The sequence below is a fragment of the Jaculus jaculus genome, chromosome 9 (genome assembly GCF_020740685.1).
Source record: "Jaculus jaculus isolate mJacJac1 chromosome 9, mJacJac1.mat.Y.cur, whole genome shotgun sequence".
Taxonomy (NCBI): Eukaryota; Metazoa; Chordata; class Mammalia; order Rodentia; family Dipodidae; genus Jaculus; species Jaculus jaculus.
The window spans coordinates 115,697,641-115,716,137 of record NC_059110.1 but is presented as its reverse complement, the minus strand read 5'-3'; the positions used below and the strand labels follow the sequence as shown (position 1 = coordinate 115,716,137).

At 48.2% G+C, this 18,497-nt stretch overlaps 1 protein-coding gene across 2 annotated transcripts in view; it reads right to left on the bottom strand.

The window, feature by feature from the left end:
- Positions 1 to 18,497, bottom strand: part of Map3k14 (mitogen-activated protein kinase kinase kinase 14) — a 65,728-nt gene that overhangs the window by 20,824 nt on the left and 26,407 nt on the right. For both annotated transcript variants that reach the window (XM_004655326.2, XM_045159732.1), the window contains exons 2-6: positions 7,209 to 7,484; positions 6,732 to 6,801; positions 4,233 to 4,443; positions 3,521 to 4,135; positions 2,338 to 2,475 (exon numbers count right to left, since the gene is read on the bottom strand). In XM_004655326.2, coding sequence (XP_004655383.2) covers positions 2,338 to 2,475; positions 3,521 to 4,135; positions 4,233 to 4,443; positions 6,732 to 6,801; positions 7,209 to 7,464 — 1,290 coding nt within the window. In that variant the 5' untranslated portion in view covers positions 7,465 to 7,484. The remainder of the gene's footprint in view (positions 1 to 2,337; positions 2,476 to 3,520; positions 4,136 to 4,232; positions 4,444 to 6,731; positions 6,802 to 7,208; positions 7,485 to 18,497) is intronic.

The following is an 18,497-nucleotide window of genomic DNA, read 5'->3' as shown; positions in this document are numbered from 1 at the left end:
CCCCATCACCAGCTATGTGAGCTGCCATCCAACTGGGCGCTCCTGGTAGAAAGAAGCCCTAAGTGGGACAGCCTCAGTGGTGGGAAGTCTAGGCCTTGTGCCTGGAGCTTTCCTGACCAACCTGGGTGCAGGGCATGAGAAGTGGTTCAGGACTGTTTACCTTGTTGCCTGGGACCCAGAGGACCTCAGCGGAGGAACAGCTGAGAAGCCTGGTGACTAAGCTCCCAGCACTGGGCATCTGTCTCTAGGACACTTCACACTCTCTCGCCCTCCTCCCACCAGCTCTTTGGAGGGACAGCTGAGCCTTCTCCGGTGGCCTGGGGAGGGGAACTGCAGCTGAGGATGTCAGGCACGTGGCCCTGGCATCCAAGTGGAAGAGGAGGACCTGCACTGGCAAGAACTTGGCGCGAGTTTCTGCTGCTGAGGGCTAGCAAGGGTGGCGCGTGCTCTTCTGACACTCCCTGTGAAATCTGGGAGTGAAACCGACAGGTTGCTCCCTCTCATCCCACCATCCTGAAGTTCAAATCTGAGAGCTCCCAGAGCCTGGCTCAAGCACAAACCTGGGAAATCAGGCTTCTTCACATCCCAGCTGGAGCCTCTTTCCCAAAGCCACAGGCAGCGTGACATCAGTGGTGGTGTCCTTTCTGAGTGGGCCTGTCCAGTCTAGCCACTTGGTACCTTTCCTTTTAGGGATCAGGATGTCTCTGACTTAAGCCACTTGAAACCATGTCTGTGTCGAGCTTATTTCACACTAGCCATGGGGCCAAGTAAATGGCCCACAGAGATGCAGGTCCTGAGCTGGGACTGGGGACAAGGTGGCTTCCACTCAAGGGGAGGGGACCTTTTGGGTCTGAGAACAGGTGCTGAAGGGCGCAGGGCTGACACTATTGAGATCTGCGGGTCCACAGTTGTTGCTACTTCTCATGGGGGCTGTGACAGCGTGATGTGACAGGAGGAAGCCTAGCTGGGTGGCCTTGGGCAATCACTGGGATGATGAGAGGTGACTTGAGTTTCTGCTGCTCATCAAGACCTTAGGAGTGCAAGTCTCCCATTCCTTCCCCTCTTCAAAGCCACAGTCTCGTGACAAATCTGGACCGGAACCCCCGTTCAACACCAGCCCAGCTTTATGTCTTGATGAACCAAGTTTCCCCATGGTGCCGTGCCTTCCTCATGGGACCACACTGCACCTGACCAGATCTAATTCCCAGAGTTCTTCCTTCCCTTGGGAGGCACCTGACAGGTGCTGGTTAGCACTCTAATCACCCTCTGGGTCAGGAGTGGGTGTCCCTCTCCACGTGGCTTAAGGGTTTTCACTAAACATGAACTTCCTGGGAACCTGACCTTCCAGGCCTGGACTTGCCTCTACAGGCCCTGGCGTCTGCAGTGGCCCATGCTGTAATTCAGGCCTGAAGACGCATTCTTGCACTGCTTCTCACAGACATGCATTCCGAGGACAGCAAGCAGGCCAGGCCATGTAGCATACTGCACCCTTCTAGTTCCAGCCGGCAGTGGTCAGCCTGTTCTCAAGGCAGGCCCTTGGCTACCTATGACTATCCTTGAAAGAAAGCTGAGGTGGACTTCAGCAGGCCCTGGCAGCCTCTCCTTCAGGCCCCTGGAGCTCTGCCAGGTATACCTTTTAACCTTTCAGGTTTATTTTATTTATTTGCAAGCAGAGGGAGTGAGAATATCTGAAAGAGAGCAAGAAAGTATGGGCATGCCAAGGCCTCTAGCCACTGCAAATGAACTCCAGATGCATGTGTCACTTTATGCATCTGGCTTTATGTGAGCACTGGGGAATCAAACTCAAGATGTCAGACAACTGCTGAGCTATCTCTCCAGCTGCTCACCTTTTAAATTCTATTCATTTATTTGCAAGGAGAGAGGGGAGAGAGAGAGAGAGAGAGAGAATGGGCATGCCAAGGCATCTAGCCGCTGCAAACAAACTCCAGATGCATGTACCACCTTGTCCATCTGGCTGTACATGGGTACTGGGGAATAGAACCCAGGTGGTTAGGCTTGGCAGGCAAGTGCCTTCAGCCCTACCTTTTGGGGTTTTTTGTTTGTTTGTTTGTTTTTGAGACAGATTCACACACTTGTACCCCAGGCTGGCTTGAAACTATTACAGGTATGAGCTGGGTCCAATGTACCATTTCTTTGCATGCATGTATATATATATATGATTTGGTTTTCCAAGGTAGGGTCTCACTCTAGCTCAGGCTGACCTGGAATTCACTATGTATCTCAGGGTGGCCTCAAACTCACAGCGATCCTCCTACCTCTACCTCCAGAATGCTGGGATTAAAGATGTGCACCACCACGCCCGGCTGCTTGGCATACCTTTTTGACAGCACACTGGAAGCCTGTCTGCTTGTCTTTCATCCTGTGGACCTCTCCAAAGGAGCCTCTGCCCAGGCGGGGCTGGTGTGTGGTCCAGTGGACTTCTTCTCGGTATTCGTAATCCACTGGCTTGAGTTTCTGGAGTTGGTAGGAGGGAGAAAGGGGTCGATTTCAGTGGCTGGGCAGCAGGAAGACAAAGGGCTCTCCAGTTGGTGGCCCTCGCCATGGTTTCTGGGGTTGAACTGTCACAAGTAAAAACACCATCAGGCAAAGAAAAGGGCAAAGGGGACCTCCATGTACTGCCAGGGAAGAAGGGGGCAGCTCATCCCTGTGAAGAAAGCAGCCTCTCAAGTGTGTGACTGTGGGACAGAAATGGAATTTCCAACAGCTTTAATAACTTAGCAGCTAGAAGGCTGAGGGAGGAATAATGGAAAGGAGCAGGGGTCAAGGGCCAATGGTAAAAGTGAACAGAATAAATTCAGAAAGTAAAGCTGAGCAGAATCATTTCAAGTTCCAAAGTTTTCAGGAAGAGGGAGGGACAGGCAAAATGCTGCCCCTCACACCAGCTCCCCTACTAGGTCAGGAGATGAACTCTCAAGTTGCTATTTGCTAATCCTGAATTGTATTCATATTATACAATTCAGCAATAATGAAACCAATTGGAAGAACCAAAAATAGAAGCAGCTAGAAAAGCTGTGGAAAGTGAGGTGGCAGGTGGAAGCAATACGACTGCATTTCAACCTCGCTATAATTTATGACCTAAAAGCCCACACACTGAAGGCTTGCTCACCACCCTGTGGAGCTACTGGGAGGTGGTGGAACCTTTGAGAGGTGAGGCCGAATGGGAGAGAATATTGGCACCCCCTCCTTTTTTCTCCCTCTTCCCAGCTGACACAAGTGAGTACATCTTCTCCAGCCGGTGCCAGGCCGTGACCTAGTGGCCATTCATCAAAACCTCTGAAATTATCAGCCATGGCAGTTTTTTGGTTATTTTAGGCATTTTGTTACAGTAACAGAACGCTGACCGACTTAAGCCCTGAGTAGCACTTGACTGCTCTTTGTTACGCAGGCAGGAGTGACTGGCGGGAGGGGAGCTATGCCCTAGGTCTGATGGCCTAGAATGATGCCTCACCCAAGCCCCGGCCACGGTCCCTGGCTTGGGAAGTGGGGGAAGACTAGTTACCTCAGTAAGCAGGACCCCTTCATTCTCCTCGGTTTCTGGGCTGAGCCTCTGTGTCCTGGAGCCCCGTGCTGACCAGGTCTTGGCCAGGCTGGCCAGGCTGTGGGCCTGGCCTGAACTCACGCTGCCTTGCAGGGCATGTACCAGATATTCCTCCACAGGAAACTTCTCGTGGGCACGAGACAAGTAGCTGGACTCCAGGTGTGGGCTAGACAGGGGCTTTTGATTGTCTCCGCAGGCCAGTTTGCCCAGGTGTGGGCCAGGGAGGGGCTGCTGGCCTCCAACACTGGCTAATTTGTCCAGGAATAAGGATTCCAAGGGATGAGGCTTCCAGGGCTGGAGGGGATGGAAGGGGAAGGGATGGGGTGGTCTGCGGCAGGGGAAAGGGTGAGCAGAATGGGGCAGCGGGCTTTTGGCAGTGGGGTGGTGGAGTTTCCAAACATGGTTCAGACACTGTAAGGGGCTGATCAGTTTGTGGAGTTCTGGTCGAGGCATCACTGGCCGAAGGCCCTCGCCTTGTTTCTTAAAGCAGGGGTGGCCAAGGTCTAGTTCCTTCAGAGGCTTGGTGAACTGGGGGTCACGTCTGATATAGAAGGCACCTAGTGGTGGCTCATCTTCCTGCAGGGAAGACACAGATGTCAGGACACAGCACCAGGACCAAGACACAGGCCCAGTCCAGAAACCCCAGGAGCTGGGCAGTGGGCAGTGGTCTTACCTGCACTGGCACGGTGCAACTCTCCTGCTCAGGGGTTCTGGGCAGGGGCTTAGCTAAGGCCACTCCTGCCTGGGCCAGAGACTTCGAGTTCTTCTTCCTCCGTTTCTTCCGGGCTTTGCTACGACGCTTTCCCTTCCGACACACGCGAGCCAGCTTGCCCTCGGTCGCATGGGCCACATTGTTGGGGATTTGGTCAAGACTCTCAGACTGGCTGTCAGAAAAAGGGAACATTCAGGACTAGGAAAATGGCTGAACAGGTAAAAGCATTTGTTGCACAAACAAGACGACCTGAGTTCTATCCCCGGCACCCATGTAAAAAGTTGGTATGGTCATGCACATGCCTGGAACCCTAGCACTGAGAGGAGCAGAGACAGCTGGATCAGTGGACTTGCAAAAAAACTGTGACCTCCAGGTTCAGTGAGAGGCCCTGTCTCAAGGAAATAAAGGAGGAACGAGATAGAGGAGGACACCCAACATCCTCCTCTGGCCTCTGCACGTGTGTGCACAGAGTGCACGCATCTGCACACAATGTGCATACACTACAAACACACACATACCCCCCATAAAAAGGGGGGCAGATCCTCATCCTGAGTGTGAGAAACCAGGAAGATGGCATAGTTCTGTAACTACGTGAAGTCATACAGTGTCCGAGTACACACCTCCACTTTGCTGTTATGCCACGCACTCTTAATGACATGCTGTGAGAGATGGGCTATTAGGTAAATTTGTGTGAGGACCACAGAATGCACAGAAACCAGGATGCTCATATGTCACTAAGGAGATATAATCTTACACTGGGCTGGAGAGATGGCTCAGTGGTTAAAGACACCTGCTTGCAAAAGCCTGATGGCCTGGGTTTGATTTCCCCAGTACTCACATAAATCTAGATACACAAAGTGGTGCACGCAAATGGAGTTCATTCACAGCAGCAAAAGGCCCTGGTGTGCCCATTCTCTCCTTTCTCTCCTCTCTTCTTTCCCTCTCCCTTCCCCCCTCCTCTCTCTCCCTGCAAATAAATTAATTAAATACTTGATTAAAAAAAAAACTAATAATCTTAGGACCACTATCATATACATGACCAAAATGTCACTATGTGACAGAACTTTACTTATATGGGAAAAATGATTAAATCCCAAAGAAAGTCAAATTTTCTCACTTATGAAATAAGTGCAGTATTTTCTGCCATGATAGCTAGAGATGAAGCTTAAGTAAAATAATTCCTTTTAAAAGCCTTCCTTGGGGTAGAGAGATGGCTCAGTGGTTAAGACATATGCTAGCCTATAAAGCTGAGTGACCTGGGTTTGATTCCCCAATACCACATATTCTCTCTCTGTGTATCTCTCTGATTGTAAACAAATAATTTTTTAAAGATTTTATTTTTATTTATTTATTAGAGACAGATAGAGGGAGAGAGAGAGAGAGAGTGAGAGAATGGGCATGCCAGGGCCTCTAGCTACTGCAAACTCCAGATGCATGCACCACCATGAGCATCTGGCTTATATGGGACCTGGAGAATCAAACTTGGGTCCTTAGGCTTCACAGGCATGTGCCTTACCTGCTAAGCCATCTTTCCAGTCTTAAAAAAATTTTTTTTAAAGCCTTCCTCAAGCTGGGTGTGGTGACACATGCCTTTAATCCCAACACTAGGGAGCTGAATAGGAGGATTGCTGTGAGTTCAAGGCCAGGCTGGACTACAGAGTGAATTTCAGGTCAGCCTGGGCTACAGCAAGACCATACCTCAAAAAACAAAAACAAAACAAAAATCTGTCTGGTGGGAGGAGGGAACCTTTTCTATAGGATGACCTCTTGGTGATCAATACTCATCTTAGGGGTGTTGGAGAGATGGCTTAGCAATTAAGGCGCTTGCCTGCAAAGCCAAAGGACCCAGGTTTGATTCCCCAGTACCCACATAAGCCAGATGCACTAGGGGGCGCATGCATCTGGAGTTCATTTGCAGTGGCTGGAGGCCCTGGTGTGCCCATTCTCTGTCTGTCTCCTCTTTCTCTCTCCTTGCAAATAAATAAATAAAACAAAATAAACTTAAAAAAAAAAAAAACTTGTCTCGGAGAATGGAAGGCATAAGGATAGACTAAACCAGCCTGGACCTAGCTCTCTACCATGCATTACTGAGGGAATGGATTCTGCATTCCTCCTGCTCCCACAACTTCCATGTCTGCTCAGTATGTCTCAAAAGGAAAAGGAACCCTGCCCAGTAGGAAATTGGCTCGCCCAGTAGAAAACTGCTGCTGTTTCCCAGAACCCTCCCTGTTGATAGGAAAACAGGAGAGCATCAAGGACTCGGAGGAGAATAAAAATAAAATGTCAAGTTGATGGGAGCCAGGGACAGCTTCTGAGCTGATGTGGCAGAGGGAGCAGTTGGGCCAGGAGAGCTGGGCAGCTGCCAGGAGCAGAACCCAGGTGCTGAAGCAGGAAGCCCAAGGATCGGTGGGTGTGGCCTAAGCAGGCGGCTGGGGCACTCCACTCCAGCTGCCTTCTTACCTGTACTGCTGCGAGCCCGCGATGAAAATGCGTTCTGAAAAGGTAGGGCTGAATTCTTGGCTATTCTCACCTTCAAGTTAAAAGGAAAAGGGGTTCGATTAACAGAGAAAAGAGGAATTCACACTCAGGAGAGAGCCAGTTCACTGAGCCCTTTGGTGGCTACTCTTTCCCCTTCTCAGACTCTTCGGTCTGGTGGCTCACCTATCAGCCACCCCTTGTCTTTCACTGGAGTCAACAGCACAGGGCTGTCTATACAATGGGGATCACAGGAAACCCGCTCATCTCATGTACTCTGAAGTTTCCTAGAACATAACCCACAGTGCTGGGGTGCACTGTCAACCCTCGGTAAACACAAGCTATTATGAATTTCTATTTACACGTATGTGTTCATGTGTGTATTCATCTCAATTTAATTTTTGTCTCAGCTGTCCACCCACTTGTCCCAGTGCCCACAGCAACCCCACCCCAGGCCCTTACATTCGGCCTGGGCAATGATGGAGATGGCGGCCAGCCCGCCCTCAGAGCCCTCCTTGGCTGTCCCTTTGGTAATGACGTCATTCAGGATCTCCCACTTCCTGCAGAACACAGAGCTCTTCTCTACCATCTGGAGCTTGTAGATGCAGCCCTGCTTCTGCTCGAGTGGCTGTGTCTTCTCCTTGGCCTTGGTGAGCTCCTTCTGCTGTTCAACTGCTGAGCCAGGGGCCCCCGGGCAGGCCACTTCCATTACTGCCATCTCCTAGGTTCACGCACACCCTGAGAGAGACAGACACAGAGCAAGCAGGTCACCTCGAACCCCAGACCTCTTGTGGTGGGCACAGGTTAGGCTTGGGTTAAAGGAGAAATGCAGGGGGCAAAAGTCTATGCCATATACACACCCATCCTCCCAACAGCCTGAGTGGTCCAGGAGCCAACCTCACATACACACATATGCCCTGTGTGGGAATCCTGACCTCACTGGTCCCCCATTACAAATATGCTCGGTTGCTGGGCCACTAAGAAAGATTCTGGCCTGCTCAACCTCTCCCCACTGTTAGGCAAACTTGGTTCCCCAAGAGAGTGGTGAGTCTACTCCCAAAACCATCATTTCACTAAGCCCATGTCAGAGAAGACACATCTACATGGCTACATGATTCACAGTGGCTTTCTTCCAATGAAGGAAATCAAGGTTGCTTTGTCCTTAGCAGGAGGTGTGTGTACGCAGTCACGCATCACTTAATGATGGGACACATTCCGAGAAATGTGTTGTTAGCTAATTGTGGCATTGTGAATATAAGAGTATATTATGACATCACTAGGCAGTATAATTTTACGGAGCCAGTTGTATATGCAGCCTATTATTGACAGAAACATCATATAGTGCATGACTGTATATAAACATATGTGTATAATACATCTTAGAAAGCCTGCAAAGAGTGATCAGCACTTGGCTCCTTTCCCATGATGCAACAGCTTGTCCCCTCCTCATGTCCAAATTCATTTGCTAAAATCTTCTAGGCATCATTTCTCTTCCAGGCAATGTCAGTAGTAGCATTATTCTGGAAACCCTCGTAGCATCTCTAGAGATCGGAGTACAGAGCACGAGGCGCCACCGCTCTCTGGGCTCAATGTGGATCAGCCCTGTGCCTTCCAAGGAAGCTGCATCGAGAGCAGCACTGCCCACAACCCACGCCCTCAGCGTGCAGACGAGAAGTGTCACGAAAGAAAACAGTGACAATCGGATTGCCAGCACTTAGAAGACTTTCTAAATAGAGGAACTCCTTTCATCCCCAGCACTCAGGAGGCAGAGGTAGGAGAAGCGCTGTGAGTTCGAGGCCAGCCTAAAACTACATAGTGAATTCCAGGTTAGCCTGGGCTAGAGCAAAACCCTACCTTGAAAACCAAAATCAAACTAAATTAAATACAGGAACTTATTATTATTATTATTACTATTATTATTATTATTATTATTATTATTATTTTGGTGGTATTGGGGACTGAACCCAGGGCCTTGAGCATGCTAGACTAGATAAGCATCCTACCATTAAGCTATAACCCTCGTCAAGATAGGGACTTTTCTGAAGGTCAAGGCCCTTCTGAAGTCAACTTGTTTTAGACAGTCTGAAAAGGTACCAAATACACATTTTTTTTTTTTTTTTGTAAATTGCTTTCAGATGGCCAGTACTCAAAGGCAGTCTTCCCAACGGTAACACCTGGACCATGCCTATTTGTTCTTGGGGCAGAAATGCCTAAGACATGAAGCCAGATCTCTAAGGCCTCTGGTCTTCTGTCCGATCAGGCCTGAGGCTGAATGAGACAGTGGGAAGCTGAGGATCAAGAGGATCAAGGCTAGATGCCTACTGAAGCTGCCACATTCATTTGTCTCCTCCCCAATGGCTATGAAAGGCTGAGCCAGCTTGACTACAGGGTGGGATGGTTTGCTGGGCTCTGTTCATTTGTTCCTTGCATTTCTGTCTTTATGCACCTGTGAGCTCAGAGCCTCCAAACAAGAATGTGTGGTTCTGGAGGCCAGATGCTGAGCAGGCCAAAAGGGTAACTTCACCATCATTTGCTCACCTTAAGAAGTCTGAGGTGGGGCAGGGATATGGCTCAGCAGTTAAAGGCACTTGCTTGCAAAGCCTGGCTGCCTTGGATTTGAATCCCCCAAACTCACATAAAGCCAGATGCACAAAGTGGCATATGTATCTGGAGTTTGTATGTATTACCAGGGGGCCCTGGCATGTCCATATTCTCTTTCTCTCCTCTCTCTTTGCCTCAAATAATAAACAGATAAATAAATAAATATACTATTATTATTAAAAAAGAAGTCTAGGGCTAGATAGATGGCTTAGTGGTTAAAGAACTTGCCTGCAAAGCCTAAGGATCCAGGTTCAATTCTCTAGAACTCACATAAGCCAGATGCACAAGGTGGCGCATGCATCTGGAGTTCATGTACAGTGGCTAGAGGCCCTGGTATGCCCATTCTCTTATCATCATTTTTTCTTCTCCCTAACTTCTACCATCTGCAGAGAAGAAATGACTTAAGGCCTACCATACACCCTACTTTTCTAGGCTTTTGAAATATATATATATATAAACCTAGCCAGGTGTGGTGGCACACACCTTTAATCCCAGCACTCGGGAGGCAGAGGTAGGAGGACTGCCATGAGTTCAAGGCCACCCTGAGACTCCATAGTGAATTCCAGGTCAGCCTGGGCTAGAGTGAGACCCTACCTCAAAATAAATAAAAATAAAAATACAACCTTTATTTATTTATTTATTTGGCAGAAAGAAAGAGGCAGATAAAGAGAGAGAGAGAGAGAGAGAGAGAGAGAGAGAGAGAGAGAATGGGTTGCTAGGGCCTTCAGCCACTGCAAATTAATTCCAGATGACTAACGTGGGTTCTGGAATTGAACCAAGGTCTTTAGGCTTTGCAGGCAAATGCCTTAACCATTAAGCAATCTCTCCAGCTCTGAAAAAATATTTTATTTATTTATTTGCAAGGAGAGAGAATGGGTGCACCAGGACCTCCAACTACTGCAAACAAATGCCAGACTTGTGCATTTGGCTTATGCCACCTTGTGCATCTGGCTTATGTGGGTACTGGGGAATCGAACCCAGGTCCTTAGGCTTTGCAGGCAAGTGCCTTACCTGCTAAGTCATCTCTCCAGCCCTCTAGACTTTTTTTCTAACCAGGGAGAATGTAATCTTAAGAACAAATCAGGGCTGAGGAGATGGCTCAGTGGATAAAAGTGCTCGCTGTGCGCGCATCATGATTTGAGTTCAGACCCCCAGAACCCAGTAAAAGCTGACAGTAGTAGCGTGAGCTAACCATGCAGTCCGAATATGTGTATGGTAATAACGGAAGGAAAGACAGGAGAGACACCCAAGACTCATGGGCAGCTAGTCTGGCACACACAGTAGTGAACAGGAATCGCTTCCTCAAACAAGGTGGAAGGCAAGGACCAACCCCTGGATTGTTCTCTGACCTCCACACAGGCACTATGGTACGTGTACACACACACACACACACATTAAAAAAAAGAACCCAGAAAATTCTCCAAATTTGCCAGCAGTAGAGTGTGCTTAAAGGGAGCTCAGAGTTACTTTGATCTTCTCATTTTCATGTGAAAAAACCTTATGTCTATGTCAAATGGGGACTTGCCCAAGGTCACTTAGCTCATGTGTGGTAAAGCAGAGGTAGGGCCCAGACCCAGGCCTCAGGCTCTTCAGGGTGGATGCCTAGTCCTCAAATATCCAAGGCCACAGGCAAACACGGTTGTCCCAGGTCAGAAGGCTCTTGAGGGCGGGGGCGGGGGGTCGCTGAGCACAGTGGCACAGCAGCGTATAGCACACCACAGCAAGAACAAGATGATCCATGTTGGCTGAGCAAGGGGATCCAGGGACCAACAGTGCCTTCCAGACCTTCAGAGACAGGAGGATCCCGAGTGACAACGATTAAGAGTGCAGCTGGCGAGGGCTGGAGAGATGGCTTAGTTGTTAAGGCACTTGCCTGCAAAGCCTAAAGACCCAGGTTCAATTCTCCAGGACCCATGTTAGCCAGATGCACAAGGTGGCACATGTGTCTGGAGTTCGTTTGCAGTGGCTAGAGGCCCTGGCGCGCCCATTCTCTCTCTCCCTCTGTATCTAATAAATAAATAAATAAATAAAATGATAAATTTAAGAAAAAAAAAGTGCAGCTAGTGAATGAGGAGTCTGAGGAGGAGAAGTGGGGTATCTAGCTGCGCTTGGGCTCGGGGAGCCTGTCTCTGACTGGTGCAGGCCAACCAAATGTGCTGGAAAGTTCAGTCTGAACAACAGTTCCCCTAGAGGCTATGGGGTGCTCCCCAGACTAGGACATCCTTTCACCTAGGTGGCTAGCTGGGCAGCAGGCCAGGAGCTCTGATCCTCCTCCACACAGACACACAGACAGACAGACAGACAGGCACACACACACACACCAGAGCCCTCTCCCTGGGGAGCTGCGGTGGAGGCTGCCTATGTACTCCCTGGTGACTCATGCCCAGCCTGGCAGGCAGAATGACAGGGATGCTATTGGGAAGCTGAGCCAGAAGATGGCAGTTGGACCTGAGAAAGGCACGGGAAAACAGAATGCCCCTCGCCCTCTTTGGGGCAGAAAGTCACGGCCAGCTGAGAGCGGAGAAGCGTCTCCTGTGGCTGGCTCTCCTAGTGCCATGTGACCATGACTCAGCCCCTCACAGACAGCCTCCAAGTTCAAAAGGTTGCTCTTGGGACACTTTGGCCTGATGGCAGCTTTCCCACATGGAGAACAGGCTTGCTTCCTCCCGCCGTCCCCACTTCTCTAACAGTCTAGTGGACCAAACTCAAGGCAGCGCTGCCAAGCCCAGGCCTGCCGACTAGGTGCCTTCCCCGCTCCGGGCTGGGGGCTGGCTCTTCCCCGCAGCTCAAAGCACGTGAGGAGGACGCATGCCCGTCTCTGCCTCTGAAGGAAGGTCATGCTCCTGCCTCACGACTTGGCCTGACCTCCCTGGCCCCACTCCCGCCTCGAATGCACTCAGCCCGCCTCTATCAGTGCTGTACGGGAGCCAGGGATGAGTGCAAGGGCAAGAGCCCCACCTCGAAGCCCACACAAACAGAAAGAAGGGGGCTCACTCAGCATTCCTCCAGGCCTGAAGCAGACACACAGCCTGGCCTCCCCTGTGGCGGCTCCAGGACCCTACAGAAAGAAGTCTGGGGGCGGGAATGACGAGGTGTTACAGCAACACGGGCCATGTCTGTAACAGCAGTTCTTGGCCTGCGCTCGAGGGCCAGAAGCAGTATGTGATTTGTATGTTTCCAGGGCAAGGATCCACAGCATTTGCCACACTGCCCAAGGGCCTGCTGATTCTGCCTTTACTGCAAGGAAGAGGTCTCTAATGCAGTGGCTTCCAACCTGAGTGCAAGTTCCAACAGCCAGATGACTTCTTTTTTTTTTTTTTTTTTTTGTTTTTTTTTTTTTTTTTTTTTTCAAGGTAGGGTCTCACTTTGGCCCAGACTGACCTGGAATTCACTATGTAGTCTCAGGGTGGCCTCGAACTCATGGCGATCCTCCTACCTCTGCCTCTCGAGTGCTGGGATTAAAGGCGTGCGCCACCATGCCCGGCTCAGATGACTTCTTTTTTTTTTTTTTTTTTTTTTAATATTTTTTGTTCATTATTTATTTATTTATTTATTTGAGAGCGACAGACACAGAGAGAAAGACAGATAGAGGGAGAGAGAGAGAATGGGCGCGCCAGGGCTTCCAGCCTCTGCAAACGAACTCCAGACGTGTGCGCCCCCTTGTGCATCTGGCTAACGTGGGACCTGGGGAACCGAGCCTCGAACCGGGGTCCTTAGGCTTCACAGGCAAGCGCTTAACCGCTAAGCCATCTCTCCAACCCTCAGATGACTTCTTAAATGCACTCGCCCTAGACCTGCTGAATCAGTCTCTGGACATCAGAACCAGAATCTGCTTCTTGTGGTACTGGGGATTGAACCCAGGGCCTTATGTGTACAAGTCAAGCACTTTACAACTGAGCTACACCCTTAAACCTTTTTAAAAGGTTTAAAACAAATTTATTTTGAAAGCCAGACATGATGTCAAATGCATATGCCTTTAAATCAATCCCAGTACTGGAAAGGCAGATGTAGGTGGATTGCCATGAGTTCAAGACCAGCCTCAGACTAGAGTGAATTCCAGGTCAGCCTGGGTTAGAGCAAGACCCTACCTCAAAAAAGAAAGAAAGAACATTTATTTTGAGATAGGGTCTTCCTAAATTGCCCAGATTGGCACTGAACTTGCAATTTTCCTGTCTGAGCTTCCTGAGTACCTGGAATTGTAAGTGGATCCCACCATGCCAGCCAGAATCAGTCCATCAACCAATCTATTTATTTGGAGGCAGGGTCACTCTGGTCCAGGCTAATCTTTCACTCACTCTGTAGTCCCAGGCTGGCTTCAAAGTCATAGTGACCCTCCTACCTCTGCCTTCCAAGTGCTGGGATTAAAGGAGCTCACCCCACCTGGCCTGATTCAATCAATCAATCTATCTATCTATTAATTAATCATCTATATATTTTGACAGTGGTCTTCTTCTTTTTTTTTTCAAGGTAGGGTCTCGCTCTAGCCCAGGCTGACTTGGAATTAGTCTCAGGGTGGCCTTGAACTCATAGCAATCCTCTTATCGCTGCCTCCCAAGTGCCTCTTCTTTATTTATTTGAGAGAGAGAGAGAAAGGAGTTGGTTTACCACGGCTGGAGGTCCTGGTGCACCCATTCTCTCTATCTGTCCCTCCTCAAATACATAAATTTTAAAAAAGCCCAGGTCTTCTGTTACAGTAGCTACCATATTAGACAGTGCAGACAGATAAGATTTTATAATGGTAGAAAGTTCTATTGGACAGTGCTGGTCTAAGGATCTGACAGAAATGTTTTCTTTCCTTTTTAAATAAAAAATATTTAGGAGAGAGAGAGGGGGAGATGAGAGTGCCAGGACCTCTTGCCAGTGTAAATGAACTCCAGAAGCAGCACCACTTTGTTCACTTTGTGCAACTGGCTTTTACCTGGGCACTGGAGAATTGAACCCAGAATGGCTTGGCAAGCAAGTGCCCTGAACCACTGAGCCATCTCCCCAGCCCAGCAATGTTTTCTTTACAGCAAAAGGTCTGTTTCTGGGCTTCTGGGACTGAAACGAGGATTAGGCTAACCTCATGAGCTTTCAATTCACTAGGAGGTACAGAAGCAGTATTTTATTTTATTTTATTTTTTCAGAAGCAGTATTTTAAATGTGGGTCTTCAGACAACCTCACCTTTCTGAAGCGCACATTTCAGTGCTTTCTTCTATACCAGAAGCTACGGGCTGGCTTAGCACTGGAAATGGAGCCATTTTGTCAAGTGAAATCATACCTCAATCCCAAAGGCATGAAAGTTAGAATACGCAACTAGTTTCTAACTCACACCAGGAACAGCTGCTCTGGCTGGAGGAGGTGGGCAAGAGCTCCCTCACTCAGCCTTGCTCCACATGCCAAGGTCCCTGAAGAATCCTAGATAGCCAAGAAAAGTGTTTGGAAACCAGTTTTCTTAGAAGTCCCCTGTGGTTCCTTCTAGTTTCCAGAAAATACCAATTTAGTGTGGATGATGATGATATTGGTTTTCCGAGGTAGGGTCTTCCCTCTAGCCCAGACTGACTTGGAATTCACAATGTAGTCTCCAAGTGGCCTTGACCTCATGGCGATCCTCCTACCTTTGCCTCTTGAGCGCTGGGATTAAAGGGGTGCACCACCACACCCAGCCTTGGGCTATTATTATTTTATTTATGTGTGTATATGGGCAAGTCAGGGTCTCTGGTTGCTGCAAATCAATGCCAGAGATATGTGGCACTCTGTGTTTGACTTTATCTGGATGCTGGGGACTTGAAGCCAGGCCAGCAGGCTTTACCTTTAAGCGCTGAGCCATCCAGCTCAACCACCTAGCCCTGGTCCAGATTATTTGAGGGCTGTAATGACTGATCCAGAACAGTAGTGTCCTGTATTTACTAGGCAATTACTGTTATTTACCATATTTTCAGATATGAAAATATGGCTTAGGGAAGTTCAGTAGTATACCTGAAATGTTACATAGCCACAGAAGATGGACTGAACTTGACTGCTGCCCCACAGCCTGTGTATTGCCTTGAACAGGCCCCCTGACTTCTCTTAGTTTCCTTGGGATTTTGGAGAGCTGTGATTGGTAGTAAGTCTGAAATGCCAACCAGCTAACCTGGCCAACAGAAGATGCTAAAAGCCACCATGGAGCCACTGGGACTTCCGTGTTACAGCATCATGTAATCAAGGTGTGGACAGCCTCACCTAAGGCATTGTACACTTGAAGCCTCGCTTCTCCCGACTTAAAAGGAAAATTAAAATCTTTCAGGCCATCTCCTAATGTCCACTGAGGGAACAGAGCAAATTTTCACGACTAGTTCATCCAAAAATAAAAACCTTGTCCTTCTCTGAATGCCCAGAGGGATAAATTGCAGAAGTAGAATGACTCAACTTCCTTAATAAGATATTGGTCAAAAACCAATGTCGGCCTTATGCTTCCTCTTTTTAGCCTCCAACTTGTGGGGCCATCAGGCCACACCAAGTAACCTTTAGCCTATCAAAAATGAGGGGCTGTGAAGCCGGGCGTGGTGGCGCACGCCTTTAATCCCAGCACTCAGGAGGCGGAGGTAGGAGGATTGCCCTGTGTTGGAGGCCACCCTGAGAATAGAGTGAATTCCAGGTCAGCGTGAGCTCAACCCTACCTTGAAAAAAAAAAGAGAAAGAGAGAGAGAGAGAAGGGCTGTGTAGGAAGGGAGAAGCTAGGGCTAGGGAGATGGCTCAAGGAGTAAAAATGCTTGCAAAGCTTGCCCTCCCAGGTTCAATCCCCAGTACCCACATAAAGCCAGATGCACAAAGTTCTACATACACCTGGAGTTTGGTTGCAGTGGCAAGAGGCTCTGGTGTGCCCATTCTCTTCCTCTGCTCACAAATAAATTTTTTAAAAATTTAATAAACTTTATTAGAAAAAAATTGTAGTTAAGTATGTATGTGCAATTTAAGGGTAACTTCTGTAAGAAGAGAACTACAATTCAGGGGCTGGAGAGATGGCTTAGTGGTTAAGGTGCTTGCCTACAAAGCCTTAGGAATCAGGTTTGATTCTCCAGTTCCCACATAAGCCAGATGCACATGATATTGTATGCATCTGGAGTTTGCTTACAGTGGTAGAAGCCCTGGCATGCCCATTCTCTCTCTCCCTCTCTAATAAATAAATAAAAATAAAATATTTTTAAACAGAAGGCCTGGTGTGGTGGTCCAAGCCTTTAATCCTAGCGCTCAAGAAGCAGATGTAGGAGAACATGGTGAGTTCATGGGTTTGTGGCTAGCCTGAGTGAGTTCCAGGTCAGCCTGGGTTACAGTAAGACCCTAACTCAAAATAAATAAAATAAAACAAATACAACTCAGAGCTTTTAAACCCAAAGGGTAAAGAAGGAAAGTTAGAAAACTGTTACTCTTAACAGAACAAGAATGGAGGAGGAAAAGAAGCAAAAAAAAAAACCCAACAAAATATAAAATAAAAATACAAGTTAAGGAGGCTGAAGTAAAAACACTAATATGCCATTAATTATAATACACATGAAGAGATTAAACAATCAGACAAGATTTTTCCTTTTCTTTTTTTTTGAGACAGGGTGTGTCATCCTGGCCTGGAACTCATTGGTCTACAGACCAGACTAACCTTGAACCTCCAGCAATCCTCCGGCCTCCGCCTCCTTACTGCCAGGCCACGTTGCTCAGCTAGGGTTTCCAAAGATTCTAACTATAAGAAACAAACAAGGGGTGGGGACTGTAGGTGCTTGTTTCAGGGGTCCCCCATAAACTTAGGGGTTCTATTCAGGCTCTACGCTAGGTTCCCAGCTGGTGGAGATTTGGGAATTAATACCTCCTGGAGGCAGTGTATTGTTGGAGACTGACTTTCGGGTGTTATAGCCAGTGTCCCCCAGTGTTTGGCACACCCTCCTGTTGCTGTGGTCCACCTTATGCGGGCCAGGGGGTGACGTCCACCCTCTGCTCATGTCATTTTTCCTGCCATTGTGGAGCTTCCCCTCGAGTCTATAAGCCAAAATAAGCCTCCCTCCCCCCCCCCCCGAAAGCTGCTCTTGGTCGGGTGATTTCTGCCAGCAATGCGAACCTGACTGCAACAGGGACCTAGCTCAGTGTAGAGTACTTGCCTAGCATGTACGGCCCTGGGTTCAATCTCCATACCAGAGTACTACCAAAATAAATAAATAACAAAATAAAACAATATTGGGTGTGATGGCACACACCATTAATCACAGTACTCAGAAGGCTAAGGTACCAATTTAGGGCAGCCTGGACTACAGAATGAGTTTTAGGTCAGCTTAGGCTAGAAAAAGACCTTACTTGAAAGAAAAAACAAACAAACCAAAAACCAACTACCAAAAACAAAAAGAAAGAAAGAAAATAGTTATATAGAAAAGATGAAAAAATAAAGTAATGGGGCTGGAGAGATTGCTTAGAGGTTAAGGCTAGAACCCATGTAAAGGCAGACGCTCATGGTGGTTCATGCATCCAGAGTTTGTTTGCAGTGGCTAGAGGCCCTGGCATGCTCGCTCGCTCTCGCTCTCTCTCTCTTTCTCTCTCTCTCTGAAATAAATAAATATTAGGGCTGAAGAGATGGTTTAGCAGTTCAGATGCTTGCCTGTGAAGCCTGAGGATCCAGGTTTGATTCCCCAGAACCCATGTAAGTCAGAAGCACATGGTGGTGCATGCACTGGAATTCTTTTACAGTGGCTAGACGCACTGGTGCACCTGTTCACACTCCCTTCCCCTCTCTCTTCCTCTCTCATAAAATAAAATAAATTATGAAAAATTATTTTTAAAAACTTTAAAGGGCTAGAGATGGCTTAGTGGTTAAGATGCTTCCCTGTGAAGCCAAAAGACCCAGGTTCAATTTCCTAGGATCCACGTAAGCCAGATGCACAAGGTGACACATGTGTCTGGAGTTTGTTTACAGTGGCTGGAGGCCCTGGCACGCCCATTCTCTCACTCTATCTGCCTGCCGCCCCTCTCTCTTTCTCTCAAATAAGTAAGTAAATAAAATATTTAAAAAAAAGAAAATATACAGTAACGGAAAGAGATATGGTCTGAAGACCCTAAGTCAAACTATAATCAGAATACTCAGAAGCCAGAGGCATTAACAATCACTCATAGGCACTCAATAAAAAGCCTCACAGTCAATGGTGCAGCTTCTG